The 10,161-nt window shown below is 50.7% G+C and overlaps 1 protein-coding gene across 6 annotated transcripts in view; it reads left to right on the top strand.

Moving 5' to 3' along the window:
* Positions 1–2,723, top strand: part of NRF1 (nuclear respiratory factor 1) — a 141,411-nt gene extending 138,688 nt beyond the window's left edge. For 4 of the 6 annotated variants that reach the window (XM_040644003.1, XM_040644008.1, XM_040644005.1 and 1 more), the window contains one exon: positions 690–2,723. In XM_040644003.1, coding sequence (XP_040499937.1) covers positions 690–853 — 164 coding nt within the window. In that variant the 3' untranslated portion in view covers positions 854–2,723. The remainder of the gene's footprint in view (positions 1–689) is intronic. The other 2 variants (XR_005838512.1, XM_040644007.1) reach the window with 2 other exon arrangements.
* The last annotated feature ends 7,438 nt before the right edge of the window (positions 2,724–10,161 follow it).

Genomic DNA, 10,161 nt, shown 5'->3' with positions numbered 1-10,161 from the left:
GAGAGTGGTGGGGAGGGCAGAGGGAGAGGAAGAGAGAGAATCTTAAGCAGCCTTCCTGCCCAGTGTGAACACTTCACACATGACACGGGGCTCAGTCTCACGACCCTGAGATCATGACCTGAGCTGAAATCAAGAGTCGGACATTTAACTGACCGAGCCACCCAGGAGCCATCCCCCCCCCCTTTTTTTAATAAGCAAACACTGAAGGGAGGGGCAATGGCCAAGCAAATAGGACAGGATTGAGGGAGACATTTTTTCAAGCTGAGAGAAACTTGAGCATAGGCAGGCGGCCGTTTGAAGAAGTCAGTAGCAGAACATCAAAGAGAATTAATGGCAGCCTTTCCCAGTGGAAGGAGGCAGTCAGGAGGGCTGGGCTGGGGAGGAGGGTTCACACCTGACCAGCCTTGCTTCCTAAAATAAGAGGCAGGCAGGCTTATCTCCTGGCAAGTTGGGGAGGCCCTGCCGTAGGGCCCATTTCCACGGTTTCTTCGAACTTACTTTCCTGATAGTCTGTTTTACGGAATGACCGTGGGTAAGAGGAGGGATGTATTTGTGCCTGGACAGTCGGTGTGCGAGTACATGAGGCTGACGGTGGTGCCCTGGAGGGTCTGGGGCTGGTTGCCCTGCCCAGCCAGCATCTGGGAAGCTGAGCCCGATCCCAACCGGACGTCTCCCCTTTGTCTCCCCAGGACTGGTCCAGATCCCCGTGAGCATGTACCAGACTGTGGTAACCAGCCTCGCCCAGGGCAACGGGCCGGTGCAGGTGGCCATGGCCCCTGTGACCACCCGGATATCGGACAGCACAGTCACCATGGACGGCCAGGCTGTGGAGGTGGTGACGTTGGAACAGTGACACGCGGCCGTACCATGACATCGTTTTCTAGTCTACTTCAAAATTTTTTACACGTTTGCAGAGGTGCAATCAAATGGAATTAAGTCTCTCGACTTTGGAAGAAAAGTTTTGTTAACCTTTTTTTTAAAAAGGAAGAAAGGCAGTGGGTTTTGGAATTGCATTTTTTAAAGCACCACTCTTGATTTTCTGGGATTGGTGGAATAGGATACTGTGTTGTCGATTTCACTGTCCCAAAAAAGCCAAATTGTGGCAGGACTTCTTTCTGCAGAAACATGTGTGTATACTTATGTGTGTGTACGTGTGAGTGTGAATATATGTATATGTGTACATATGGATATACACATTTACATATATATAAAGTATATATATGTATGTATGTATATATATATATGTATATATATATATATATGAAACCCGCATGGAATTATCTGTATGAAATCAAGGTGAGCTGTGGAATAAAATAATTCACCCAGTTTAGTGGGTGTAGGGTACGTGGCCAGACACAGTCACCTGGTTTTTGTTCATACCAGGGTCATGCGTTGAGCTACTGACAAACTCAGGCGGAGGTGACCATGCCCTTCACCAAAGCTGCCTCCCAGTGGCCACCCAGAACTCTCCCTGCTGGACTCACCTGAGGAAGGAGGTTCCAAAACGGGGTGGGGTCCAGAAATTGTGTTTGCAAGGTCCAAGGGCCTCATGGTCTGGCAGCTGAGATGCTCCTCGGGCTGGCCCAGGTGCTGACCTTGCCACAGGCCGGTGAATGTCCTTAAAGCTCCAGGCAGGGACAAGAGGGATTTCTTCAGCCTCCCATCTCCTCCCCTTCCCAGGAAGCCTTCTTGATCTCATGACTATTAAAATGTTGCTTTGGTTTTAAGGTCAGTCCTGAATCGGTCATGTATATGAACTGAAGGTAACAGAAGTATTAAGGGTTTGAGGAGCGTGTGAGCGTCAAGTGTGCTTGTGGGCGTGTGCTTGGAGGGGAGAGAGTGGGAGGGGGAGGGGAGGGGTTGGAAGGGGAAAGGAAGGAGGGAGAGACAAATCTTCAAAGACCAGGGCACACCAATGGGAGCAATTTTTTCCTTTCCAGTAACTTTCTGTAGCTTAACAGAGGCGACTGGAAGTGACAGGGGCACCCGGCTCGAGGAAGGTCCTCTTCATCCTGCGGGGCCTTGGAAGAGAAAGGGACCTGGGTGTTACCTGCAGCCCTGGAGCAGGCCCTGGTTCAGAAGGGACACTGCGGTTTTCCCAGGTGCAGCCTGGTGGGCCAGGCCCCCCAGCTTCCTCCTCACAGGTGTTGACCGGTCTGGGTGTTCTCGGTCACTTTAAATTCTGTGATTTCTCAGCTGCAAGCCCTGAGTCTCCAAGTGGCTAAATTCACCTGACTTCTCGACAGGCCAAATCTCTGCTCCTTGAGTACAGGGACAACTCTTCCTCCCTCCTCCCGGGCCCCCACGTGTGATAGTGTATTTAATGTGGTTTTTTTAATGCGACATTAAAAGATTCTTCACGTCTTGCTCAGCCTTTGAGAAAAGTTTCAGATTCTTGTATTTGCTTGTTTTATATAAAACTATCTAATGTTCTTTGTATGTTTTTTTCTGTACGTAATAGGGGGAGGGAAGGGAAATTTACATATAAACAGTCCTAGTTCTACAACTTGTTATTTTTTTAATTATTATTTTTTATCGTCATTGTGAAGCTGTTCAGGGGCTTTAAAGTCCGTGTTCCTTTGTGGTGAAATAACCTCCTAATAGTTTGAGAAATTGCCAAGAAGAAGAAGAAGAAGAGCAAAACCCAAGTAGCAGAGCATGGATTCTGTGTTGTTTTCCATTCTGTCTATTACTGCCTCATTCAATAAATAGTTTCAAATGTGGCAACAGGAAGTGGAACTGTTCATCTCTGTAGGAGCGCTTGGCCCCTTGGAACTCCTTTGGGGTGGCTTGTTCTGCTTTGTGAAAGGTGCTCGTACTCAGCTCCGGTGGTCTCTGAATGGTGCCCCGTGACGGCGTGGAGCCCCGTAAGGAGAGCGCGAGGACGGGGTCAGGGCCTCCCGGCCAGCGGCCACCTCCGGAGCGGCTCCACTGGATTCGTTTTATAAAGCGCCGTCCTGGGGGTGCAGGGCCAGGTCGGGGGCTGGGATCTCATTTGAAAAGTTCTAAAGATAGGTCGGAAACTCTACTCTGGAGTTCGTTCTTTAGGGGTTAATTGCGTTCCACATGAAAACTAAGGCTGGGCGATGGCGCCTGTCCTTCGGGGTTCCCTCCACGGGAGTGGTGTTCACTGTCGCAGTGGATTATCCTTCTTGAAGCAGAGGCCTCAAGCCATTAATTGTTTCCCTAAGTCCTCCCTCTGCCTCATTGCTTTCACGCGGCAACTGCCATCTTTCCAGCTGTAGGCCCTTCGTACCCCCCCGCCCGTGGTTTTGCACCTCCGTGTTTGTGCCCGCTCTGTGCCTCAGCCTGGAACGATGCCCTCCACCCCTTTCTTTGTTATTGGTTGCCTGGGTCCGTTTCCTGGTGATAATGATTAAAACAGTCGAATAGAGAAGACCGGAGGTGTTTTCCTTGATGACTGACAGTGGCTCCATAAAGCTAGCGCCACCCCGCCCCCTTCTTGAGCAAATGGCGCATTGTTGCCTATGTTCACTAGAGGGTGGACAGGAAAAGAGGGTCGATCGCAGCCAAACCAACCGGATGGACATCACTGCCGTTGGCTACCCAGCAACAGCTGGGTTATCTAGGGTACCTCCTTATGGGGCTGGCCTCTCTCTGGAGGTACCTTACTATACAGTATGTTCTGTTTGCCTGGCAAGACCCAGGGGCTGCCTTTTCAACGAGCATGTGTTGAAAACTTCCTTTGGCGGGGCTCATGGAGAACTTTGCTTCCATTACGCCTGAGTCACCGCCGGCGGCTGCTGCAGGGGCCAGGTAGGTAAAATCGCTAAGTGGAGGGGAAGTGGCTCCGGTGAGAGAGGAGGAGAGGCATGGGTGTGGGCAGAATGGAGAGAATCTGTCTAAAGGGAGCAGCCTCTCCTGGTGCCCGCAGATTGCCACCAAGTGGGAGGCAGGCCCCCATCTTCCTAATTTTCCAGAGAAGATGGGGAGTCCAGACTTGTGTACAGATCTCCCGATTTCAGCAACAAATCAAAAAATCCTTTACATACTCTGTAGGCGGGGGGGGGGGGGGGGGCGCCGCGTNGAAGCACCTGTTGACCAGATCTGGCCCATGGGTCAGTTTTGTTTAACTTGGTGATAGCCTGCCATGTGTCAGCTGAATACAGCCTGGCAGGTGCCCGTGGGCAACGAGATGGGAGGAGATGTTCGTATGAACGGATCGCTGCAGCCCAGGTGATAAGGTGCCATCTGGATGGAGCACTGTAGCAGAACGAGTTCTGTTATCTCCTTTCATCTCCCTGAGGGTCCTCTGCATTAAGGAGTTTATCCTCCAGGCCGCAGAGATCGGTGCTCACAGAAATCGAGACTGGGCTAGGAATTCTTGGCTCTTAGGTCCTACATCTGAGAAGTTACTGGCGATGCTGGTGACCGCTGGCGTTGTCTGAACTCAGACGAGTGAGGTGAGGAGAAGCAGAAGGGCAGGGAAGACAAGGGGCTGCCGGCCCTCTAAGCTCGGGCTGCCAGTGCACCCTGGACCTCACTCAGACCCAAGCCAGGCTCGTGTGCAGCCACTTTGCACATGGAAAAGGGCCTGCTCCTCCTGCACTCACCTTCCTCCCTACCTGCAGCCGGTCCTCTTTCCTCTTCCATAATGTCCCCGAAGCCTCCAATCCGAGTGTGGCTGGGTTGGTACCCAGACCATGGTGGGTCCCTTTAGTGTCAGCACCAAAACTAAAGCTCAACGAATTGGAGCAGAGGCTACGTGGGGTGAAGGAGAAGAGTCCACGTCCCCTCTCATCCCCCCCTCAGTGGGCTCTGGGTTAGGTCATGAGCCCAAGCCAGCCTGTGGCGTCAGCACGGCTCATGCTCAGATGTCAGAGGCAAGAACACCCACCAGCAGCACACTCCCACCTAGCCTGCTGTTCGCTCCAGGTTGGCAGCTCTCGGAGAAGATCCACTCGGGACGGCGGAGGCAGCACAGAGGGAGAGATATGACTTAAGGTCTCTGGAATAGCTGGACGGGGTGGGTCTTCCCCACCTGCCATTCCACTCCCAGTGCTGCTGGACCCCTGAATGAGTCCCCAACTCACTCTGAATTAGGTGATCTTTCCCAAAAACTGCTAGGCTGTTAGCAAACATTAGTTGCCTACTGGTGTCTTGGGAGTGTATTCTACAAAGGTTTGGGGGGGAGGGGAAACGAGCAGCAATAATACCCGTCTGCAGAGGGGGAACCAGGCTCCCCTGAGAACCAAGGCCTTACCCAGGGCAACCTTGGGAGGCAAGAACAAACCTGTGTCCCAAGCCCATGTCACCAGCCCTGCCTGGAGGCTCTCCTGGCTCTTGTTGAGAACTAGGACTTGTCTGCAATGAAGAGTATTTATGTGGTAGCCATCGTAAGAGTTAAAACTTACACAGCCCCTACAGCATGCCGTGTTCTGTTCTAGAGATTTACCTAGAGATCCACTTAATCTTTGCAAAGTACTGTTATTAACCCCACTTCACAGATGAGCAAGCAGGCACAAAGAGGTTAAGTTTAAAGTAGCTTATTTAATATTTGGGAGAAAAGGCTAGAAACTATCCCCCCAAATTGAAAGCACTTGTAATTAAAATGGTTGGTGCAGCTTAAATTAATTGGGTCTCAACTCCGGTTTCTTCTGAATGTATCTACCCTCTGAGGAACTAGTGTTAGAATGAGCAGTAACTCACCAGCTGCCCCGCTCAGGCCACTGCAAAATGCTATACGCCTTTATTTCTCCTTCTCTCCACAACCCTGTACGGAGGTCAGATTCCATTTTATAGGTTCGGGGACTGAGCTCTGGCAACTTCACAGGGTAAATGCAGAACTAGCGGATGGGGGGCGGGGGTCAAACGCTTGGTATGTCTGTCTCTAGAAGTTCTCTTCTTTGTGCCAACCATTCAGAGGGCAGGTGTCAGAAAACCTCCCGCGGGGCCACCACCCCGGAGCGGCCTCCCAGCAGCAGGGCCGCGCATGCGCACAGGTGAAGGCACGCAGGGACTTGACTACAGCAGACACTCAAAACATCTCATCAGACAAGTGACCTTAGTTTCCAGCGGTTCCTTAATCAGAAAATTCAAGGAACCCGAAACATCCATTCCCATGCATTCTCATTACTCAAAAATTTTCTGCAAAAAGCCAGTGTTAACATTGGTAAATAATTTGATGTGAAAAAAATATTGATGTTATTCCCAAGAAAAACCTGGCCCTGTGAGATCGTACCAAGGGTGAAGGGTAGCGAAGATGCTGGGGCCTGAACACATTCTTGGGCATGAGTCGTTATGCCATGTTGTCTTCGTTAAAAGCCCCAGGGCCCAAACGCTGAGGAGAGATCAGCTGATGTTGATGTTAAAATCCAAGAAGCTCCAGGCAAGGAGGCCGAGCCAAACCTTGGCAAAGTAGTCGGACTGTGAAGTCATCGGTTGGGCCTAAGGCCCATAGCATTTGGGCTCCCCAGTGGCCTTGCATGGAAGAGAATTTTAAAGCTGGAAGGGACATTAGCCACCACCTCTCATTTAGGCTACGAAGACTAAAGCCTAGAGACAGAGAGACTCAGGACCACGTGAGAGTAGCACTGCACCCAGACTTCCGGCCAGGATCGTACCCCCACCCCACTCAGCTCCTCCTGCCTTGGTCTTATCATCTACGTTCTTAAAACCTTAAAATTTAGGGGGGTACCTGGCTGGTTCAATCAGTAGAGCATGCAACTTTCAATCTGGGGGTTCTTAGTTCAAGCCCCAGGGTGGGTGCAGAGATTACTTAAAAATAAAATATTTTTTAAAATGTGTTAATTTAGGGGGCGCCTGGGTGGTACAGCGGTTAAGCGTCTGCCTTTGGCTCAGGGCGTGATCCCGGCGTTGTGGGATCGAGCGCCACATCAGGCTCCTCCGCTATGAGCCTGCTTCTTCCTCTCCCACTCCCCCTGCTTGTGTTCCCTCTCTCGCTGGCTGTCTCTATCCTGTCAAATAAATAAAGAAAATCTTAAAAAAAAAATGTGTTAATTTATCCCAATGTATTTCCCTTACCAGAACTATTTTTATAGAGAACAATAATTAAGCCAAATAAATTAAACTGAGTCTGAAATTTGCCAGAATTTAACAAAATTGTTGCAGAAAACAGCCACAAAGGGATACTTTTTTTTTTTTTTTGGCAAAAAAAAATTTTTTTTAATTCACGAGAGAAAGGTTAGGGGAGACTAACCACATAATAGGATTCTTTACCCTGGCCCTCAGGGTTCTGATCTGTACAAAACATTGGTTAATGGGGGCACCTCGGTGGCTCAGTCGTTAAGCGTCTGCCTTCGGCTCAGGGCATGATCCCGGCGTTCTGGGATCGAGCCCCACATCAGGCTCCTTCACTGGGAGCCTGCTTCTTCCTCTCCCACTCCCCTGCTTGTGTTCTCTCTCTCGCTGGCTGTCTCTCTCTCTCAAATAAATAAAATCTTTATAAAAACAAAAGAAAAAACATTGGTTAATGAGCAATTCGGGGGGGCCCTATCACCAACGCCCGAGTGACGTCCTTTGCTTCTCCCAATGAATTAGCTGGGTCCAGCGTCATTACTGTTCCCCATATGCGCTGCGCGAGTTGAGTTGGTCCAGGCCCTGAGTCCTGGCCCCAGTGTCCTCCTGTCCTCACCGGTCCCAACACCTCTGGCAGGGCCCAGCCGCCTGCCCGGATGGAATGAACTGAGGCCGGAAAGCTCCCGGCATCAAAGCCTTTCCGGTATGAACTGCAGAAACCCAGAGATGCCTGAGTAAAGATGGGCTGCCGATCAAGCCAAGAATCTGTGTCTTCTAAGCCCAAGGTCACGCAAATTCCTGACCCTGACGTGGAGCTGCCGTCTTGGGAGAGCACAGCTGATTGGCCGGCTCATGTCACATGTCTGCCTCCAGGCCAATCAGCAATGGCCAGTGGGATTGGGGGGCGGTCTTCCTCACAGGTAGAGAAGGGGGCGGGGAGTGCCATCATGTCCACCCAAGCTGTGACAACCAGGGGACAAAGAAGCTGGGATCCTAATATCCTCCCTGCTGCCTCACGTGGCCACTACCAAAGAACTCTCTGGGGTCTGTGAAAGTCAGGAAATTAGGAGGGGGTGTCACTGGCGTAAGAGTGTGCCCCGTCTACGCACTCCCACCTTCCCAATAACCTCAAGGCGTTTAAAAGCAGCTTTATTGAGATAATTCACATGCCAGTCAAGTAATCCGCTTTCAAGTGAGCAGCTCGATGGTCTTCAATATATTTACAAAGTTGTGTGACCATCACATAAATTAATCTTAGAACATTTTCATCATCACCCCCCCAAAAGGCCTAACACTTTTCCCCAAAAAGAACTTGAAGGTTCTATAAAAGATGTACGCAATGAAGTGAGAGAATAAGAATGAGAAGTCAAGACCAAAGAAAAGGAGGCCGCACATTTGCCCACGGTGGAGTCAACACTGGTGGTCTGAGGAAGGCTCCAATCTAGCTCTGCTCTTGACAAACAGGTCATGTTACTAGAAGAAAGGAATAAATCATCAGTTACTCAAAAGAAACAAAACGCTAAATACTTTCTTACAAGTTGAAGGGAGGGACACCTGCCTGGCTCAGTCGGTTAAGCATCTGCCTGCCACTCAGGTCATGACCCCAGGGTCCTGGGATGAGTCCCAGAGTCCCCTGTTGGGCTCCCTGCTCAGCGGGGAGCCTGCTCCTCCCTCTGCCTGCCACTCCCCCTGCTTGTGTGCTCTCACTCCTCCCCCCTCCTTCCACCTCTGACAAATAAGTAAATAAATCTTAAAAAAAAAAAAAAAAGTTGAAGGGAACTCCCAAGTTATTTTACACTCGGCATCTTCTACATTTTTATATCCAAAGCAGTAGCTTTGATTACTTCCTTGGGCTTTTAAAGCCTTGAGCATTACTTTAAAACACCTCAATTTTGAAGGCATTCTAGGGGGAGCTAAACTAATGCGACATGTAAGTGTTTATTCACAGATCAGCAGCTATCCAAGGAAAGAGTAGGGGAGAGGTAAGGACGGTGAGCAGGTGTCAGTCAGTGGTTGGCCCCCTCCCGGTCCCTGTAAGACCTGCAGGGAACGCGAGAGGGGCATCAAGGTCACTGGCCTTGAAAGTGCTTGGCTCTTAGGAGTTCTGCCTTCCCTTTCCCATCTTCCCTGTCTGCCCATCACCATCTACCCCCAAATCCCGGAGGATCTGGACCAAGAGGACAGAGGGTAGGTAGCTGTCTACAAGGCAGACCACACCCCCACCCCAAACACTAGGGGTCCTGGAGCTTGGAAGACGGTGGAGTTGAACTTGAGTTTGAGACTGAAACTTCAAGGTAGTCTGGACTTAATGATGAACCGTGTTTATAAAGGTATGGAATTCACCACAAATGTAATTAGGGAACTAGAAGAGAGAGTCAACAGAACCTGGTCAAGGTCATGACTGCAGAAAATAACACCACATGGTGTTGAAACCCGCCAAGGTGAGATACCTTTGTCTTCATAAAGAGAGAAGACACTTGAAACCTGTGGGTTCGTCAGTGGCAGTGATGGGTTGTATCTATTTCCCCATGAGGGGCACCTCTGTCTGCACCTCCCCTCCCCCATAACACACAGGATGTTGTCCTTGCTCTCCCGGTCCTAAAGGCATCTGGCCCCCAGTCTGTCCCCATGCCACCTCAGGACCGCTGCAGAAGCAGGAGAAGTCTGGCTCGCAGAAGCTGGGGGCCTCCGGGACAGGGCAGGGATGCCGCGGGGGGTGGGGGCAGGGGGGCTGGATGACACACACAGGAGACCCTCCAGAGGTGTCTGTTGGTGGATCTCGGCAGGGGCCATGGCTGCGAAAAGGGGGCCTTCATTGCTGCCTCCATCACTACCCCCAAGGCCTGCACCTCCTATTCCAGCCAGCATCTCACCCTGAGAAACCCCAGTGGAGCCAGTGCAGGGAAAGGCTTAGAAGATTCAGGTCAGGCTTCAACCAACATCAAATGGCAGAGCTTCAAGAACCTTCTATGGGACAGATCCACCAACAAAACCCCACAGCCTGCCAGCCCTACCGCTGCAGACTTCGGCTTTCCAGTATCTGCTGTTTGAGAAAAGACACACCCGTTATGAATCCAAGTTCTTCAATTAACTTGCAGCTCGTTCATCACGATGGTGTTTATGGACGTTTAAAAAGCTGTGTGCATGGGAGCCGAATTAGGC

This window comes from Ursus maritimus, unplaced genomic scaffold, assembly GCF_017311325.1.
Source record: "Ursus maritimus isolate PB19 unplaced genomic scaffold, ASM1731132v1 scaffold_3, whole genome shotgun sequence".
Classification (NCBI taxonomy): Eukaryota; Metazoa; Chordata; class Mammalia; order Carnivora; family Ursidae; genus Ursus; species Ursus maritimus.
This window is presented reverse-complemented; position numbering and strand designations above follow the sequence as displayed.